The sequence below is a fragment of the Mytilus galloprovincialis genome, chromosome 11, assembly GCF_965363235.1.
Source record: "Mytilus galloprovincialis chromosome 11, xbMytGall1.hap1.1, whole genome shotgun sequence".
NCBI classification, from domain to species: domain Eukaryota; kingdom Metazoa; phylum Mollusca; class Bivalvia; order Mytilida; family Mytilidae; genus Mytilus; species Mytilus galloprovincialis.
In genome coordinates this window covers 10873183-10894879 of record NC_134848.1, presented here as the reverse complement: position 1 = coordinate 10894879, position 21697 = coordinate 10873183, and the positions used below count along the sequence as shown (strand labels likewise).

Genomic DNA, 21697 nt, shown 5'->3' with positions numbered 1-21697 from the left:
AGAAAATAGTAATTCGTTCATTTGAGTGTTCTTCCGAATCAATGTTATAGCCATGAATGATGCGTCTGTTATGCAGTGCGGGATGTACAAGTTGTGTTGTGTTCAAGTGGTGGCTTTCGGTTGTTTATTTTATTATTGTTAGTTTGTTCTCGTTCAAACATGCATTGGAGTTATACATCCAAAAAAAGTGCTCAGCTCTAATGTTATTTTCCTTCTTCTTTGTTATTTCTTCTTACGCTTTGGTATTAGCACAATAAAGAAAAAGTGACATCACAAAAATACTGAACTCCAAGGAAAATTAAAACGAAAAGTTCCTAATAAAAAATGTATAAAAGAGTAGTTCACATTTTTCTTCAATTTTAAATACCACTGCTTCTTTAGAACACCATGACCAAATACTATCTAACAAATACTATCACAACTTTACCGACAGTGCTATTGAAATATACAGAAACAAGAATGTGTCCTCAGTACACGAATGCCCCACTCGCACTATCATTTTCTATGTTCAGTGGACCGTGAAATTCGGGTAAAATCTCTAATTTGGCATTAAAATTAAAATTAAAAAGATCATATCATAAGGAACATGTGTACCAAGTTTGAAGTCAATTGGACTTCAACTTCATCAAAAACTACCTTGACCAAAAACTTTAACCTGAAGCGGGACAGACGGACGAACAGACAGACAGACGGACGGACGGACGGACGAAAATACGGACGGACGAACGGACGCACAGACCAGAAAACATAATGCCCCTTTACTATCGTAGGTGGGGCATAAAAATAAACAGAATATGACAAACATAAGGCACAAGGGTGTCACAGGAAATAATATTTTAATGTTTTATAAGAAAAGTTATATGAGTTTGATAGATAAATTGGCAGAAAGGGACAAGTAAAGGAGCAAACATGTTAGAATAATCTCTATTTGAATATTATAACACATAACAGTTACAATATTAAAGTATGCATCATTTTTGGTAATGTATATAACGGATCATGAAAATGCCGAATTTTGGAATTTGATAGCTAAATATAGTAACTGTAAAAATATATACGAAACAGCAGATGTATATAGAACAATTGTTAAAGTCCGTTTTTAACATCAATAACATGAATAAAAACGAACTTTACTATTTTGACGCTGTCTTTATACAAATAACAGTAAAGCATGTTAAAGGTTAAAAACAATTATTATTATCCTATTATGGTAAGTTTTTAATTAGATACAAAATTATGGCCGACATGGTATCATAAAGTATTGCACATGCGAAAACTATTGTCCCTACAAATTACAGAATGTTTCAAGAATGCGATAAACATGGTTAGATTTCTAAATATTTCTGGTGGTCAAAGTACATTACATCGTAAACCGTGCATATTAAAGGTAAAAAACTTTGCTGAAAATTTATTCTAACGTAAACAAAATATATCTTTTTAGGATGAACAAGATTAAGATGAGTGTACAAAATATACAGAAATTTGCGCTGAATAATTACCTATACTACATGTTAAATGTTCAGCAATAACCTGATATTTGAAATGCATTGAGACAGGGCTGACCGTTGTCTACCTATTTCAAGTTTCAGATAGTGTATTTGATATTTCCCTAGCTCACGGAATATGGAACCATATCCCAGGCATGTCAAACTGTATAATTTGACTGAGACCTGAATAAAATATTATATAACATTGATACGATACAAGTCAATTCTTACCTTTCATTATAGCCTAAATATTTGCAAAAGCGGTCTGCCATGTTTTGTGTAAAGTGTCTACCATCAACGGTTCCATGCTTTCCATCGATAATTACCTCTAATCTACCTTCCCATGCATTGTGTGTACCGCTGATTAAGCTTATTTTAACATCTATTTTAAAAATAATAGAAAAATTGACGCTATAAAAACATTAGATTGATAGGGTATACATGGTATAGAGGTTAAATTATAATTTTTAATACTATCAATGAATCTATCAAAAACTTAAGAATATGAAAATATTAAGAATTAAAAAACGCCGTACGGTTGCCTATACTTGATTATATATGCTTAATTTAAACTTTAGTGGCTAGTTGTCTCATTAGCAGTCATACCTCATTGCCTTATTTTCATATGTGTAGTATGATTTGCAATCGGACTTACATCCGCCACAGACTCAGAGTATGTTTCGACTATGATACTTACGTCCGTTATCAAACAATAAAAGACTTAATATATGTGTATGTTAAGTTAAAAGTTAAGTTTTATTACTTTGTGAAACTGTCAGGTTTATGGGTATAATTGGTTATAATAAAGATATACTTTAACTATGTTTTCACATAAGAGTTAATAAAATGAAACTACAAAAACAAAATGCTGATTTATATTCTGAGAAACACAAAAAAAAAGTTAGATTCCGGCATTACGCAATGCCTTAGTTTCAGTTAAATCATTTTCTGTCATTTGGAATATCTCAAATTAACTGTCATTAAATGTTTTAATAATGAATAACATCACAAATTAAATATCAGGAATTATAAAATCAAATACTGCACAACACAAGATACTATATTAATATCTCACACCGTTATTAGAAAACAGACGTACACATAAACAACATACAACACATAAACGAGGTTAATCATGATTGTGATTAAAAACACTTTACCATTAATTTGAATTATCATTTCTTATCGATTTTACTTTTTAATAATGCTCAAACCTGCAATGCACTGCACTGATACATCTTCACCATGACTGCAGTCAGTATGTCCCCAACCTTTAAATTCGCACGTCGCTATGTCCGTTTCATTTCCAAGGCAAACAACATTGTCCATTAATATTCTACCTTTTCCTTGACCAAAATGAGCGGAGTTCCATTTTATCGGATTTCTATTAAAAAAAAGTTCCCTGACAATTTCATACTTTATGCATTTGATTATGACGACGATTTAATATTTTGTTTTCATTTTAAAACTAGAGGCTCTAAAGAGCCTGTGTCGCTCACCTTGGTCTATGTGCATATTAAACAAAGGACACAAATGGATTCATGACAAAATTGTATTTTGGTGATGGTGATGTGTTTGAAGTTCTTACTTTACTGAACGATTTTGCTTCTTACAATTATATCTATAATGAACTTTGCCCATTAGTAACAGAGAACTATATTTGGTAAAAATTTACATAAATTTACCAAATTAATGAAAATTGTTAAAAATTGACTATAAAGGGCAATAACTCCTTAAGGGGTCAATTGACCATTTAGGTCATGTTGACTTATTTGTAGATCTTACTTTGCTGAACATTATTGCTGTTTACAGTTTATCGCTATCTATAATAGTATTCAAGATAACCAAAAACGGCAAAATTTCTTTAAAAATTACCAATTGGAGGGCAGCAACCCAACAACCAGTTGTCCAATTCATCAGAAAAATTCAGGGCAGATAGATATTGACTTGATTAACAATTAAACTTCTTGTCAGATTTGCTCTAGATGCTTTAGTTTCATAGTTATAAGCCAAAAACTGCATTTTACCCCTATGTTCTATTTTTAGCCGTGGCGGCCATCTTGGTTGAATGGCCAGGTCATCGGACACATTTTTCAAACTAGATACCCCAAAGATGATTGTGGCCTAGTAGTTTCAGTGGAGATTTTGTAAAAGATTACTTAGATTTATGAAAAATGGTTAAAGATTGACTATAAAGGGCAATAACTCCTAAAGGGGTCAACTGACCATTTGGTCATGTTGACTTATTTGTAGATCTTCCTTTGCTGAACATTATTGCTGTTTACAATTCATCTCTATCTATAATAATATTCAAGATAATAACCAAAAACAGCAAAATTTCCTCAAAATTACCAATTCAGGGGCAGCAACCCAACAACCGATTGACCGATTCATCTGAAAATTTCAGGGCAGATAGATCTTGACCTGATAAACATTTTTATCCCCATGTCAGATTTCCTCAAAATGCTTTGGTTTTTGAGTTATAAGCCAAAAACTGCATTTTACCCCTATGTTCTATTTTTAGCGGTGGCGGCCATCTTGGTTGGTTGACCAGGTCACGCCACACATTTTTTAAACTAGATACCCCAAAGATGATTGTGGCCAAGTTTGGATTAATTTGGCCTAGTAGTTTCAGAGGAGAAGATTTTTGTAAAAGATTACTTTAATTTACGAAAAATGGTTAAAAATTGACTATAAAGGGCAATAACTCCTAAACGGGTCAACTGACCATTTTGGTCATGTTGACTTATTTGTAGATCTTACTTTGCTGAACATTATTGCTGTTTACAGTTTATCTCTATCTATAATAATATTCAAGATAATAACCAAAAACAGCAAAATTTCCTCAAAATTACCAATTCAGGGGCAGCAACCCAACAACCGATTGACCGATTCATCTGAAAATTTCAGGGCAGATAGATCTTGACCTGATAAACATTTTTATCCCACGTCAGATTTCCTCAAAATGCTTTGGTTTTTGAGTTATAAGCCAAAAACTGCATTTTACCCCTTTGTTCTATTTTTAACCGTGGCGGCCATCTTGGTTGGTTGACCAGGTCACGCCACACATTTTTTAAACTAGATACCCCAAAGATGATTGTGGCCAAGTTTGGATTAATTAGGCCCAGTAGTTTCAGAGGAGAAGATTTTTGTAAAAGATTACTTTAATTAACGAAAAATGGTTAAAAATTGACTATAAAGGGCAATAACTCCTAAACGGGTCAACTGACCATTTTGGTCATGTTGACTTATTTGTAGATCTTACTTTGCTGAACATTATTGCTGTTTACAGTTTATCTCTATCTATAATAATATTTAAGATAATAACCAAAAACAGCAAAATTTCCTCAAAATTACCAATTCAGGGGCAGCAACCCAACAACCGATTGACCGATTCATCTGAAAATTTCAGGGGAGATAGATCTTGACCTGATAAACATTTTTACCCCATGTCAGATTTGCTCTAAATGCTTTGGTTTTTGAGTTATAAGCTAAAAACTGCATTTTACCCCTATGTTCTATTTTTAGCCGTGGCGGCCATCTTGGTCGGTTGACCGGGTCACGCCACACATTTTTTTAAACTAGATACCCCAATGATGATTGTGGCCAAGTTTGGTTTGATTTGGCCCAGTAGTTTCAGAGGAGAAGATTTTTGTAAAAGTTAACGACGACGGACGACGACGGACGACGGACGACGGACGACGGACGACGGACGACGACGGACGACGGACGCCGGACGCCAAGTGATGAGAAAAGCTCACTTGGCCCTTCGGGCCAGGTGAGCTAAAAAATAATACCTCACATCTTCAGCAGAACTGCCATCAAATTGTAACTAGAGGCTCTAAAGAGCCTGTGTCGCTCACCTTGGTCTATGTGAATATTAAACAAAGGAAGCAGATGGATTCATGACAAAATTGTGTTTTGGTGATGGTGATGTGTTCGTACATCTTACTTTACTAAACAGTCTTGCTGCTTACAATAATCTCTATCTATAATGAACTTGACCCAGTAGTTTCAGTGGAAAATGTTAATGAAATTTAAAAATTTTATGAAAATTATTAAAAATTGACTAAAAAGGATAATAACTCCTTAGGGGATCAATTGATCATTTCGGTCATGTTGACTTATTTGTAAATCTTTCTTTGCTGAACATTATTGCTGTTTACAGTTTATCTTTATCTATAATAATATCCAAGATAATAACCAAAAACAGCAAATTTCCTTAAAATTACCGATTCATCTGAAAATTTCAGGGCAGTTAGATCTTGATCTGATAAACAAATTTACCCCTTGTCAGATATGCTCTAAATGCTTTGGTTTTTTAGTTATAAGCCAAAAACTGCATTTTACCGCTATGTTCTATTTTTAGCCGTGGCGGCCATCTTGTTTTTATGGCCGGGTCACCAGACACATTTCTTAAACTAGATACCCCAAAAATGATTGTGGCCAAGTTTGGAATAATTTGGCCCAGTAATTTCAGAGGAGAAGATTTTTGTAAAAAATTAAGACTTACGAAAAATGGTTAAAAATTTACTATAAAGGGCAATATCTCATAAAGAGGTCAACTGACCATTTCGGTCACGTTGACTTATTTGTAAATCTTACTTTGCTGAACATTATTGCTATCTACAGTTTATCTCTATCTATAACAATATTCAAGATAATAACCAAAAACAGCAAAATTTCCATAAAATTACCAATTGAGGGGCATCAACCCATCAATGGGTTGTCTGATTCATCTGAAAATTTCAGGGCAGATAGATCTTCACCTGATAAATCATTTTACCCCATGTCAGATGTGCTCTTATTGTTTTGGTTTTTGAGTTATAAGCCAAAAACTTCATTTTACCCCTATGTTCATGTTTTAGCCATTGCAGCCATCTTGGTTGGTTGGCCGGGTCACCGGACACATTTTTCAAATTAGATACCCCAATGATGATTGTGGCCAAGTTTGGTTTAATTTGGTCTAGTAGTTTCAGAGGAGAAGATTTTTGTAAAAGTTAACGACTACGGACGCAAAGTGATGGGAAAAGCTCACTTGGCCCTTCGGGCCAGGTGGGCTAAAAAGTGGTGTGAGTAACTAAACATGTTAAACATTTAATTGAAGCTACATCGATTCTTTTATTTATTATAACTGGGGTTACTTGTAAAAGATTGATTAAAAAAATCTACTTCTATACATTATCAGTAATTGGATTCAAACTCAATTTGCAGTAATGTGTCAACATATACACCTTGCCAAAAGTTAACCAACGCCTGAATTTGTTTTTTTAGAATTTTTCTTTACTGAATTTATTACTAACCGAAATTTCTATTAAATGTACTGAATTTGTGTTTTTATTAGATAAAATACATAATGTTAAAGAGAAATTTTTGACTGTTTTCCTGATTAAATTTTTGACTATCACATTTTTGGCAAATGGTTGTAAAATAGCCCGAAAAGATAAAGATTTAATTTAAACTGATGTTTTGACATGTTTTCTGTGCACCATAAATGTTATACAGAGACTTTTTTCAACCATCGAAAGTAACAATTTGTGAATATACTCAAGTTCAATATAGGTCAATAGAAAGCGAACCCTACACTCTTCTAGAAAATCAACACGTCGTCTCATGCTTTGAACTAAGCGTTGTAATGTTCTAACAGGAACTATTTGCTATTCTGAAATCAAGGCTGTAAGTAATTAATTTAAATTCTGAAAAGCTGGAACCCTGGAATAATGTGTGCTCTGTGTGGCCTAGCATAATCGACAATGATTATTGGTCTAGTTGCAAGATTATGATTGTCAAAATGTGACACAATGCTATCCCGGTGATGTTATCTCGATACTCTTTACCCGTCATACCCATCCAGAACATAAACCTCTATTTAACATTAGAATGAAAAGCATACCAAAACTGTCAAACCCCCGGATTCAGACGCTGTAGTTAAAAAAAAAGATGTGATGTCCCCTATATGCTGTAGCCCGAGGATGCCAAACACGGATGCACCCATCAATATAATGTAGGGGGTCTACTGGACTCGACGCCGCTATTTCAAGGTCCAACGGCGGTGACAACATAGACCACTGACGTCGTGCTTGATGATGCCTACAAGTCAGCAATGTGCTTTTGATTGGCATACGGCCACGTAAATGGGCACAATTTAGTCTGCGGTGAACAGTTAGAAGACTCACGCGACAATGTATTCCCCAGTTGTCGCATAAGCGGCGATCAGTACTGGATTGATGTCCACGAACTGACTGTGAAAGAACCCGGTCATATTTTGCAGATGTTTCGTGACCTACCAGAACGTTGGCTCTCATCAACTGGTCCACTATCTCTATGGCGCTTTAATAACCTAAAAGTGACACTGTATACAATGCCAAATTAAACAGCTATTCTGCGCAGAATCAACCCAGAAGTGAGAATACCAATGCCTTGCCATTTTTGTGCAATTGTTAACTTACGTCTGGTCATCTTCCAAAACAGAATATTTATCGTATATACTGACAAGACAGCACGTCAAAACACATTACATTTAATTGCAAGGAAAATGTTGTACGTAGCTTTACATGCTTTAGAATATATGTTTTCAGATACCTTGGAATACAATCTATACCTGAATTCTTATCTCTCGATTTACAATTGATTAATGAAATATATGAAAACAAAGCAGTATCAAATTTTATTTTAAACAAAAAAAATAGAGGGAAAATATCAAGCTGTTGCTTAACTTTTGGTGCGGTGTTTATATCAGGAACACAACAAAAATGATAATAATATAAACAATACTAGAAGGGTGGAATCTATGAATAAAAGATAGAAAATACTACAATAAACATAAAATATGCATACATAACATGTTCAATATTAATAAATACGGCGCTTTCTACATTTTGTTCTTACTAATTTTAGATAATTGTATGATTTAATTATTTTTAAAAAGACTTGAAAGAAAATATTTTTCTCAAGATAACTATGTATGATGAAACAGAATGTTATACATACTTAGACTCAATACCAAGCATTCGACAGACTACTTTTGTGTTATTTATGGAAAATCCGTTATCGCATACAGTTCCCCATGTACCATTATATTTCACTTCAACTCGACCCTCGAATGGAGATTTACCATTTACCAAACGGATTTCTGTTGCATCTGAAAATTCCATAATCAATACAAAATTTTGAATCTATAGATTGCAGGTGATATGGTTACCTGTTAAGCTCTAACTTGAATGCAACAAGTACATGTGTCAAACAATTTAACACAAAAATATCTGCATTACATTTCAAGTTCTCCAAATTACGAAACAGGAGAATCACTGACCATGTTCTTAAAATAAACCCGTATATAAATGTGTGACCATCCAACTTTATATCTTTATTAGTGGGGTAGCACATTTTTTTTTATTAAATCACGTGGGACCAGATTTTACATTTAATTTGTACAAACAGCAGAATTCTCTTATTTGTTCCCCATATTCCCTAGCCCCCAAAGTAGTTTAGTTGGAACAAATATCTTTTTATCATTTAGTTAGATTTGGTTGACTTCAAATTGCAGCAAGATCCCTAGTTGACAACACTATGTATATGTTCTTATAATTTTAGCATTCTTTATTATTCAGGAAATTGTATGAGGTAGTGGATTTGAGGAGTTCTTATGATGTGTTGTTTCTTTACGTCAGAGTTTAGTGGATATTTGGGAAATTACAAAATTGTTTAATTCCGCCTCATTATTTATCTGGCTGTCCAAAGTCTGGACCCTGTAATTGAGTTGGTGTCGTTGGTTATAGTTTATAATATTGATTTTCTATTATAGTTTTGAACATAATTTAGATCGTTTGTTTTCTTGTACATGTTGTATGGGTTGTTTTAGGTTTTTAGGGTGGCATGACAGGGCCTTGATTATGTTTGATATTCTTCATACGGGTATTGCTCATTGATGAAGATCGTAATTTGACTAAGGTGCTGCTAACAATTACGTCCTTTTATCTCCGGATGATAATTGTCTCATTTCCAATAATACAACACCGTTTTAGTTTACACTTAAATGAAGCCTATGAGTAAGATCACTAATTCACCCACTCATAATAAGAATATAAAAGTGGCACTTATCCGACAAAAAAAAAGTTCTTTTGATATCATTACTTACTTAAACTAACAAAAAGAATTTTTTTGAATGAAAAATACATAAACTCCATTTTGATCCAAAATTTATTTGTTCATGATTTAGCATTAAAAATGATTTGTTTCATAGTATACTCATTAACAATTTCTAGCCAAAAAAGCTGTTTTAGTAGTAGTTTATTTTGAACGGAAGGGTTTCAGTACAATACTTTAAACATGAAGATAACCTTAAGATTAAAACAGTTAGAAAGGTGTGAATATTAAATCATTTTGTTGATTATGTAGGGGGTGTTTATTGGTGGTCTGACACATGTATGCTTTTCACTAAGAGAGGACGTTAACACTTTTTTTTTATTTTGTGGCTAAGTACCCAAAGACCATATTCATTTATTCACATATATTTCCAAACAGTATAAACCACTTAAAATGCATAGTGTACGATTTTGTTTTATATCTTTTACATGGAATGCTGCATTTTTATGCAGCAAAAATTCCATCTAAGCGGCTAAACCGATCAATTAAATCATTTCCTAAAACATTATAGTAATAGAAAAATACTTACAGCACTCTATTTCAACAAAGTCATTGTGATTACAATGTGTATTCCATTGAATGTTAGCACATGCTTTTATATCCTTTTCATTTCCATCACAAGCTACGTTTGAAAGATGTACCTGTCCTTGTCCATGGCCAGATTGCTGGTAATTCATAAGTTCTACTTGCCTAGAATATAAAACTCTAATTGTGAAACTATTATAGAACAACTAATAGATATTACCTAAAACCTCCATTAATGGAACATTATATTGTTCGCGCAAATCACGTGCTTCCTGAAATACCATAAATCAGAACAGTCTTGTCATTAGGTATTTAAAACATGACATTTAATTTATTTCTGTACAATACTTTTGAGAGATTGTTGTCTAAAGGCATATGACAAATAATACAATCGTATTTAAAGATGCACTTAAAATCATATTTATTTGACTTTTTGAAAGCTTCACTTAAAAATTGAGAACGTATACGGGGAATGTGTCAACAAGACAAGAACTTGACCAAACAGCAGAAAAAACCCATGGCCATCATTACATCGAAAAAATCACGCACAAGATAGCGGGCCTCAGTTAGCCCTTAACACAATTTTGTATGTAAACGAAAACGTTATCATTATTGTACAATACATATAATGCATTTGAAAATCAAAAGAAAAATTCAGAAATACCTTTTCTCCCACAGAATATAATAAGGTATCCTGTCATATCATTACATGTATGTATTTGTTAGAGTACAGGTTTTCATATTCATATGATTAGTAAGAAAATGTGTTTTTTATCTCTTATATACCAGTTTGTAAAAGAATTATCGGAAAATGAATTCACCCTTCACATCTGTACAGATTGTTACACATGCTACTTACATACAACACGAATAAATATACCTTGTCTCAAATCCCAGCATTCTACATACAACTTTGGCATCGTTTTCATCAAATCCTGTCGCACACACATTTCCCCAATGGCCATTATGCTTAACTTCTAATCGACCCTCGTTAGAAGAATTTCCGTTAGTCAATCTTACTTCAGTATGATCTGAAGTGAATTTGTAATAGTCAATTGCATGTTTCAGTGTAAAGTTTATATATATAATTCTACTATCACTTAAATTTAACATTCGAACAGTGTTCGTAGAATAAAAAATTGTAACAAATTGAAACCAACACGTTTAATAATTTCATGCGTTCGAAGCGCTTATCTGGATTTACCTTCATCAAGAACGCTCAGAGCCAAACATTTGAAATCCGAGGATGTATAAGTACCGAAACCGTTGAAGAGCTATATGTCAAAAATACCTAAAATAAATAGCCAAATTCTTCTAAAGCCAACTTTGCCTGAGGGAGTGGAAACTTTAGTTTCTTTACAATTTCAAAATTTATAAACGGACGATTTAAAAACCAATGGTAAATCATGTAAGGGAGAATGTGTACTTTTTGTTCCTTTTGGCTTAAAGTCAGAATATCACAAAATGTAGTATTACAGACTGAAAGATAATTCATCAGTATTTGCAAAGGTAAAATTGTAAGATCTTTTAAGTAATATAAATATTAACGGAGATCATTACGGTCAAAGATAACAACTTTGAGGTTTGTCAGCACAATATGCATTTTGTTTTCGAACTTATCGTGTGAATGTTCCCTCTGTATCTTCTGCCTTTCTGTTTCCTACATATTTGTAAGTCGAATATATGTGTATCACAGGCATGTGTACATGTTGAATATACAATGTATTGTTCCCATTTTGATTTCAAAGTTACGGAAAATAAATAAAACTTTATTTAGTCGAGATCCTTTGCTATTGTAAGATTCATGGTTTAAACTTTTTGATTCGCAGAAAAATTTAATTGTGTATTGCTCATAAATACGTATCCAGTACCAGTATAGCAATCAAAATATATATCGGAAAGGATTGGTTTAAATAGAGCATATCATGCATGAAACAATATTTTGTGGCGTGTAACTTTCTTACATTATATATTGCTTTTTTACATGTTTTACAGTGAAGCCTGTCTAAAACAATGAAGGAATTCAAAATGAGTTCAACATAGGATGATTATTTTTACAATGTAAAACTAATGACGAAATATCAGCTTTCAGTTTATGTAGGTTTCCTGGTCATATAATTTATATGGATCAATTTATACACTACTACTACTATAAACTACTAATTAGGCAGGTTTCAAAGTACAACCAATTTACCACATGAAACAACTGCAACTTGTTTTGAGGGACAAGTTGTTCTTGCTTCTTTTGTACACTGTAGAAGTTTCTTTTCAGATCCTTGGCAGTTGAAGTACTCATTTAGAGTCTTATCGGAAGACAAGATTTGTGATGACGAAGCACTTAATCCGCTTAAAAAGAGAAATCGGTGATTATGAAATGACAAATTGAATGTTACCGATTTATCGTGAGTGCGTTTCAAAATGAAAACCAAACGGTTTTGTAGTTTCCTCATATTTTCTTAGCACTTATTAAGAATTAAGATTTGTAATGTTTACAAAGTTTCTTCCTGAACATGGAATAATTCAAAATTTGTTGGAAATTTCAAATGATATATTCATGGTTGAGATGAGTTTCAATGGTTCAACTTGAGTTGTACTTTTTTTTTAAATTTAGTTTCATTTATTATTGTATGTTATCAAGACTTTTTCTTTGGTCCATAAAATACTATATCTGCTGTGCATACACACAAAACATAAAGGACCGACGTGCATTTAGATTGTATTTTCCTATGTCTAATGAAACTTTTTCTGTAAAAGTATTCTATTGGTGGATAACTATATTGAAATCCTTCAAACACTTTGGTGTTGCTTTGTATATGGTATCACAATATCTGTAAGTTTTTATAGAACTGACGAATACAAAGGGTGACAACTCGAATAAATATACCTTGTTGAAAAGTTCAAACTTTGGCATATAACTTTCGCTTCTTGATCACCAAACCCATCTGCGCAAAGTGGAACCCATTCCCAGTGCATGTCGGTTGATAAATACACTTCAACTATGCCTTCTGAATCACTGTTTTTGCCATTAAGTCTAAGCGGTGTTTCGTCGTCGTAACCTGTGTTAGTACAAAAGTTATCAAAGGTACCAGGTTTATAATTTAATACGCCAGACGGGCGTTTCGTCTACATAAGACTCATCAGTGACGCTCAGATCAAAATAGTTATAAAGCCAAACAAGTACAAAGTTGAAGAGCATTGAGGATAAAAAAAATCCAAAAAGTTGTGCGCAATACGGCTAAGGTAATCTGTTCCTGGAATAAAAAAAATCCTTAGTTTTTCGAAAAATTCAATGTTAAATTCAATTTAGTACAAAATCATAATCAGGTTCTTGTGTGTGCGTTTTCACTGAACTAGTACACGTTTTTGTTTAGAGGTAAGCTAAAGCCCACCTCCTAATACGGAATTTTCTCGCTGTGTTGAAGACCAATTAGTGGCCTTCTGCTGTTTTCTGCTCTCTGGTCTTTTTGATACATGTCCCATTTCCATTGTTTCATTTAAGCCAAACATTAATTACTCTTACAACCAATAATTTTGAAATACAAGAATGGAAATATTTTGACAGAAGAATTATTCCGAAAATAGAGATAAACTATGATGTTTTTCGACAAGGCAATTTTAGCTATTTTTTATTGCATAAAACAATTTCAACGAAGATTTGTAGGAGAGATGATTTTATAGAGGCCTATAATCTTACTTCATACACATGTTTTCATGCCCTATTAAGTTGGTACAGCATTGTAATTTTGGTGAATTATTATTATTATTATTATTATTTACAGTATTTATATAGCGCATTATCTAATTAAAATTACTCTAAGCGCTTAACATAAAACAATCAATGCAGTTAAAAAATAAAAGGCGTTTAACATTAAAACAATCAATGCAATAAGAATAAAATAAAATTTTGAAACACATATAATAAAAAAAAAAACCCAAAAGGAACAGAAAAGTTAAAAAATAAATAATCATAATTAAAAGACATATTATACTACAACGAAAAGAACAAAGTTAAAAAGCCATTCTGAATATAAAAAGTTACATGTAATCACTGAAAGCGAGTCTAAAATAATGGGTTTTCAAATTTTTCTTAAAAAGTTCGATTGAGTGTTCATGTCTTAGATGGCTAGGAAGATTGTTCCAGAGACTCACATTAGCTTTGTCGAAACGTCTTTCTCCATAGATTTTGGTGCGTACACGAGGTTGTATAAGCTGCATGAATTGAGAAAAATATGTACAATAACTTACACGAAACCCCAATGTCATAGTTATGAGGACAACAATTTCCATTACATCTATCATAAGGTGAACACTGATCTATATCTGTCTCTAAACCAGTTTGACATCTTATATTTTGTAAACTAACAGTTTTGTTACCATTTCCGTACTTTCTGTTAAAATAACCGCTCCTGCAATAGGTTCATAAGCGTTCAGTTTTCTTTATGATAAACAAGTTTAAACAGCTTATGTTCAGGGATAGAAAATTCTATTTTATGACGTGAGACCAAATAGCTATAAATGTAAATGGTCCTCAAGGTTCTATACTTAACCCCGATCATTACATAATCATAACTTTGCCGACTTATTTGTTCTTTTTATGTCGTTCTTTCTGTGTGTGTTACATTTTAATGTTGTGTCGTTGTTCTCCTCTTATATTTAATGCGTTTCCCTCAGTTTTAGTTTGGTACTCCGATTTTTATTTTTGTCCATAGATTTACGAGTTTTGAACAGCGTTATACTACTGTTGCCTTTATTTTTCGATACAATATTTTACCAACGATAAATAGTTTACTTGAGTGATAGTATAACAAAATATGCATACACAAATTTCAGTTGCGATGTAAATGAAACTCACCATGAAATGCCAAGCATTCTACACGCAACCGATGGTCCTCGCTCATCACTATTGAAATAACTCAAATAACACGCATTACTCCATGTGCCATTCCAATATACCTCTAATCTGCCTTCTGTGCTATTGCCGCCAACTAATCGCACATTAGTGGCTGGAAATAAAGTTTACGAATATATAAAAGTTAATGGTAATTGAAACTTTCTTTGAAACTAAATCATATGTTTTGCTCATGTCTTCTGTCATATTTTTCAGGTCTTGAAAAAAATTATTCAATTTAGAATTCTTGCCTTAAGTCAACGGAATTTAGTATTTTGACCAAATTGCATCAGATATAAATAAAAAAAAAAGAAGATGTGGTTTGATTGCCAATGAGACAACTCTCAACAACAGACCAACCAAAATGACACAGCAATTAACAACGTTTGTCACCGTACGGCCTTCAAGAATGAGCAAAGTCCATACCGCATAGTCAGCAATAAAAGGCCCCGAAATGACAATGTAAAACAATTCAAACGAGAAAAAATAAAGACCTCATTTATGTACAAAAAATGCACAAAAAACAAACATGTAACACATAAACAAACAACAATCACTGAATTACAGGCTCCTGACTTAAGACAGGCACATACATACATAATGTGGCGGGGATAAACAGGTTAGAGGGATCCCAACCCTCCCCTAACCTGGGACAGTGATATAACAGTACAACATAAAAACTAACTATAACCAGATGCTCCCCAGGGTGCAGCTTTATACGACCGCAGAGGTCGAACCCTGAACCGTTGGGGCAACTATGGACACAACAGTTTAGCTTGATACAGCTCTGAATTTGGATTGTGATTAATTAGTGGACACACGATGGTTTCTGACACAGAATGAATGTGGTCTAAGAACTTAAACTTAAAAACTTAAAAATTTTAAATTGGACATTTACCTTTTATGGTCTAATATCCAAAATCTAAATACATGGTTAGATTCAGCATATCATAGAACCCCAAGAATTCAATTTTTGATGAAATCAAACAAAGTTTAATTTTTCACCCTTTGGACCTTAATGTAGACCAATTTGAAAACGGGACAATAATGTGTAATTGAATATTTCTTGCTATTGCACAAAACTGTGAAATTAGATATTTCTTGCTATTGCGCAATACTGTGCAATTGAAGATTTCTTGCTATTGCACAATACTGTGCAATTGAAGATTTCTTGCCATTGCGCATTACTGTGCTATAGCAAGAAATTGAAAATTTCTTGCTATTGCACAATACTTAATATAATAATTTTGGACCCCGATTTGGACCAACTTGAAAACTGGGCCCATAATCAAAAATCTAAGTACATGTTTAGATTCAGCATATCAAAGAACCCCGAGAATTCATTTTTTGTTAAAATCAAACTAAGTTTAATTTTGGACCCTTTGGACTTTAACGTAGACCAATTTGAAAACAGGACCAAAAATTAAGAATCTAAATACACGGTTAGATTTGGCATATCAAAGAACCCAATTAATTCATTTTTTGATGAAATCAGACAAAGTTTAATTTTGAACCCTTTTGGACCCAAATTCCTAAACTGTTGGGACAAAAACTCCTTCTGATTATCACAGCCTTTATCTAGTATTAGGGAGTTAACAGAACTGAAATTTTAACCACTTAAATGATCAACTAAGATTTGAGAACACCTCTTACATGTTTTGTAACAATATGTTAATAAAATAACTATTCACCAACCACGAGCACAGGAAATGACTATAAAGAATTCATCAATCATTTGCACATGCTTTTTATTTTACACGATTTACTTTTGGATACCATCTTATGATCATAAACAAGTTTCTGTCGAAGTTATATAGAAAATTCAGGATAGTTTAAGAGAGAACTTTAACCCCAGAGTGACGACACCGACGAAGTAATGTTAAATTAGATCGCTATGTCTCGCTTTAGCGACAAAGGTCGCAGGCTCGAAAAAAATCACACGAGTATACAGATAAATGTAAAGGGTCAATCAATTCAAGCAATATGATAGAACGCGAGACGTTAACTCCCACATATTACAAATTATGAAGCAATGGCATCCATTTGCATATTCAAATCTTACCTTGTGTGTCTTCGTTAAGAAACAATACAAACAATATCTGAAAATGAATAACAGAAACTAAAGATATATACAAAGGTTCATCATATGAAGAGTTTCTTTCCTGAATTTCGAAAAAGTATAGTACATGTATAGTGCATTTCAATAGCAATTTTCCCATTACTTTTTTTGTTTGCTATATCGGTACTAAACAAGAGGCTCTCAAGAGCCTGAATCGCTCACCTTAATTCTTTTGGTTAAATCTCTCATCAATGATTATTTTGGCTTTTCAATTTATTTAAATGTTTTTTGGATCGTCCTATTTTCTTCAAAAGCCAAAAAAAATAATCATTTTCTCCTATGTTCTATTTTAGCCATAGGAGCTATGTTTCTTGACATACAAGGAAATAAAATATAAAATTTATACTAGATACTCTGAAACTCATTTAGCCTAAGTTTGGCTGAAATTGATACAGCAGTTTCAAAGGAGAAGATTTTTTAAAGTAAGTCAACATGATAAACAAATTGTGAAAAAAGTCTTTAAAGGGCAATAACTCCTTAAGGGGTCAATTGACAATTTTGGTCAAATTGACTTAATTGAAGATCTTACTTTGCTGAATATTATTGCTGTTTACAGTTTATTTCTATCTATTAATAAACAAAAACAGCAAAATTTCCTTAAAATTATCAATTCAGGGGCAGCAACCCAACAACAGGTTGTCTGATTCATCTGAAAATTTCAGGGCAGATAGATCTTGACCTGATAAACAATATTACCCCATGTCAGATTTGCTCTAAATGCTTTGGTTTTTGAGTTATAAGCCAAAAACTGCATTTGACCCCTATGTTCTTTTTTTAGCAATGGCAACCATGTTTGTTGATAGATCATAACTTCGGACACAATTTACAAACTAGATACCCTAAGGAACATTCACTTAAAGTTTGGAAGTATTTGGCCCAGTAGTTTCAAAGGAGAAGATTTTTGTAAAAGATTACTAAGATTTACGAAAAATGGTTAAAAATTGACTATAAAGGGCAATAACTCCTAAAGGGGTCAACTGACCATTTCCGTCATGTTGACTTATTTGTAAATCTTACTTTGCTGAACATTATTCCTGTTTACAGTTTATCTCTATCTATAATAATATTCAAGATAATAACCAAAAACAGCAAAATTTCCTTAAAATTACCAATTCAGGGGCAGCAACCCAACAACAGGTTGTCTGATTCATCTGAAAATTTCAGGGCAGATAGATCTTGACCTGATAAACAATATTACCTCGTCAGATTTGCTCTAAATGCTTTGGTTTTTGAGTTATAAGCCAAAAACTGCATTTGACCCCTATGTTCTATTTTTAGCAATGACGACCATGTTTGTTGATAGATCATAACTTCGGATACAATTTACAAACTAGATACCCTAAGGAACATTCAATTAAAGTTTGGAAGTATTTGGCCCAGTAGTTTCAGAGGAGAAGATTTTTGTAAAAGATTACTAAGATTTACGAAAAATGGTTAAAAATTGACTATAAAGGGCAATAACTCCTAAAGGGGTCAACTGCCCATTTCTGTCATGTTGACTTATTTGTAAATCTTACTTTGCTGAACATTATTCCTGTTTACAGCTTATCTCTATCTATAATAATATTCAAGAAAATAACCAAAAACAGCAAAATTTCCTTAACATTACCAATTCAGGGGCAGCAACCCAACAACGGGTTGTCTGATTCATCTGAAAATTTCAGGGCAGATAGATCTTGACCTGATTAACAATATTACCCCTGTCAGATTTGCTCTAAATGCTTTGGTTTTTGAGTTATAAGCCAAAAACTGCATTTGACCCCTATGTTCTATTTTTAGCAATGGCGACCATGTTTGTTGATAGATCAAAACTTCGGATACAATTTATAAATTAGATACCCTAAGGAACATTCAGTTAAAGTTTGAAAGTATTTGGCCCAGTAGTTTCAGAGGAGAAGATTCTTGAAATAGTTTACGACGACAGACGACGACAGACGACGGACGACGGACGACAGACGACGGACGACGGACGACAGACGACGGACGACGACGGACGCCAAGTGATGGCATAAGCTCACTTGTCCCTTCGGGACAGGTGAGCTTAAAATGGTGTCACTAATTCATTCGCTCTTAAATGTAAATACACATGTACGATACTCTGTTCAGTTCTATGAAATATGAACCATTGAAGGGGAAATTATACTATTGGATAACAATTTGCATGATGTCAATTACACATAGGGTCCTCTATGGGTTTATTCCTTGAATGCCAACATCTTTTGGTCTACCGACAATATACCTGTAAAATTATGTTGGCGTTCAAGGCATCGGTGTTAACAGTTGTCTCAACAAAGTGCCTGCTTCTCAAAAAATCATACTTATCATAAGAGATAGCTAAATCTAGCTGTTGAAAATCATTTTTTTTTTCAGTTTCTGCTTAATCAAATATGGATTTTCGCAAAATGAAACTTTTGAAAAGTGTTGCATCACAAAGTCAACATGTGAATATTGTCAGAAATTCAAATTTGCATAAATTCTTCGATAGACTCTTTGGAATTTGGTGGTTTTTAATATTTCTATAGTTGTGTGTGCTGTAAAATCCTTCAATATTACTAGATGAAATTTCTTGAAACTTTGTTTCTTGTGTTTGGAAGTTATCATTGTTACTTAATTATTTCTTATGATTTTTTAAGGTGAATCAATTGTTCAATGGAAATTTCATATACAGATGGTGGATGTGGTATCAATGCCAATAAGACTTCTCCATCAATGTCTGTAAAAGTAAACCATTATAGGTCAAAGTACGGTCTTCAACATAGAGCCTTGGCTTACACCGAACAGCAAGCTATAAAGGGCCTCAAAAATGTCTAGTGTTAAACCATTCAAAAGGGAAAACCAAAGGTCTAATCTATATGAAACGAGAACAACGTATAAACCACGTCAACACACAACCACTGAACATCAGGTTCCTGACTGAGAACATGTACAAACAAATGCAGCCAGTTTAAACAATTCGTTTATATAGTTCATATTGACTAATAAAGTATTCAAAATGATATGGAATTAAATAAATCTCTAATATCTTTTTTAGTTTGAAATAATTGTATTCAACAAAAAATGATATTTCAATTAATTCATGTCTGATGTAAATTAACATTTTTATTCCCGAAATATCCTTTTTTTTTTATTAAAAGTAATAAAATGTTTTAATTTTCTTTAATTATTTAAAATTCATAATAATTTAACTCCAAAATCTGCTATTTTTTCTTATCAAAAAGGTGATAAAATGTTGCAATATTATCAATATAAAAAAGAAGATGTGGTATGATTGCCAATGAGACAACTGTTCAAAAGAGACCAAAATGACACAGACATTAACAACTATAGGTCACCGTACGGCCTTCAACAATGAGCAAAGCCCATACCGCATAGTCAGCTATAAAAGTCCCGATAAGACAATTTAAAACAATTCAAACGAGAAAACTAACGGGCTTATTTATATAAAAAAAAATGAACGAAAAACAAATATGTAACACATACACAAACGACAACCACTGAATTACAGGCTCCTGACTTGGGACAGGCACATACATAAATAATATGGCGGGGTTAAACATGTTAGCGGGATCCCAACCCTCCCCTAACCTGGGATAGTGGTAATTCACTAACTATTTTAACAGTTAAATACTTATAAAAACACCAATTGATATTATAAAAGCATCTATTGAAATATTTATGCAAGCGTACAACGAATAGGCAACATACAAAATGTTTGCATTCGAGGAAGACACCCCTCTGTGTAGTCGCCCCACTGTATCACTGTCCTGTCAAAATGAGGTTGTGATTTTGAATCCCGAATGTGGCTGGTGCACGTCACTCAAGTTTTAATTGACTAGGGTTGCTATTTTTCCGAAGATTTTGCCTCGCTAGTAATTTTCTTATTTAAGCATTGTTAAAGTATAATTATCCCGAAAATAGGCTAACACGCAAAATATCGATAAAACCAATCATTTACTCAAAAAGAAGTCTTGTGAATTTTGTCTTGTTGTTGATCTGTTTTGCCAGTTGAAGTTTCTTTCTACATGCATATACATATCAATTTTCATAATAAAAGGCAAAATTGAAAACAAAATGGTAAAATCGTCATTTACAAGGGAAGATCATATAAGAAGTACTATAAAACTTGTATTTTTAATTCAACAGACAATATGTAGATCTTAACATTTTGAACATTTTTACAACTGTCAGATTTTATTCTAAATAGCGGTTTTCAAGATGATAGACACAACTTGCATTTTACCCCCTATCTTCTATTTGTATAGACATTTTATTTTTTAACTTGATATTTTTATAATGATTTTGACCAAGATAAGTTAAATTTGACCCAGTACATTCAGAGAAGACTTTTGTAAAAGTAAACGACAACGGACGACGACAGATTAATAGTGATGTGAACAGTTCACTTTCAAGACCCTTTGAACCAGGTGAGCTTAAACATATGTAATAATAACTTAATAATGAATATGCAACAACTTACCAGTGTATAAATCATCATCAGAATCAACCATTTGTCTTAATCATGGAGGTAGATCT

General features: G+C 32.9%; 1 protein-coding gene across 1 annotated transcript in view; it reads right to left on the bottom strand.

Moving 5' to 3' along the window:
• Positions 1–21697, bottom strand: part of LOC143051638 (scavenger receptor cysteine-rich type 1 protein M130-like) — a 64877-nt gene extending 43180 nt beyond the window's left edge. The window contains exons 1-11 of the mRNA XM_076224538.1: positions 21642–21697; positions 17108–17144; positions 15010–15160; positions 14403–14563; positions 13042–13213; positions 12352–12503; positions 11038–11188; positions 10162–10322; positions 8478–8628; positions 2702–2871; positions 1719–1869 (exon numbers count right to left, since the gene is read on the bottom strand). Of these exons, the coding sequence (XP_076080653.1) occupies positions 1719–1869; positions 2702–2871; positions 8478–8628; positions 10162–10322; positions 11038–11188; positions 12352–12503; positions 13042–13213; positions 14403–14563; positions 15010–15160; positions 17108–17144; positions 21642–21659 (1475 nt within the window). The 5' untranslated portion in view covers positions 21660–21697. The remainder of the gene's footprint in view (positions 1–1718; positions 1870–2701; positions 2872–8477; positions 8629–10161; positions 10323–11037; positions 11189–12351; positions 12504–13041; positions 13214–14402; positions 14564–15009; positions 15161–17107; positions 17145–21641) is intronic.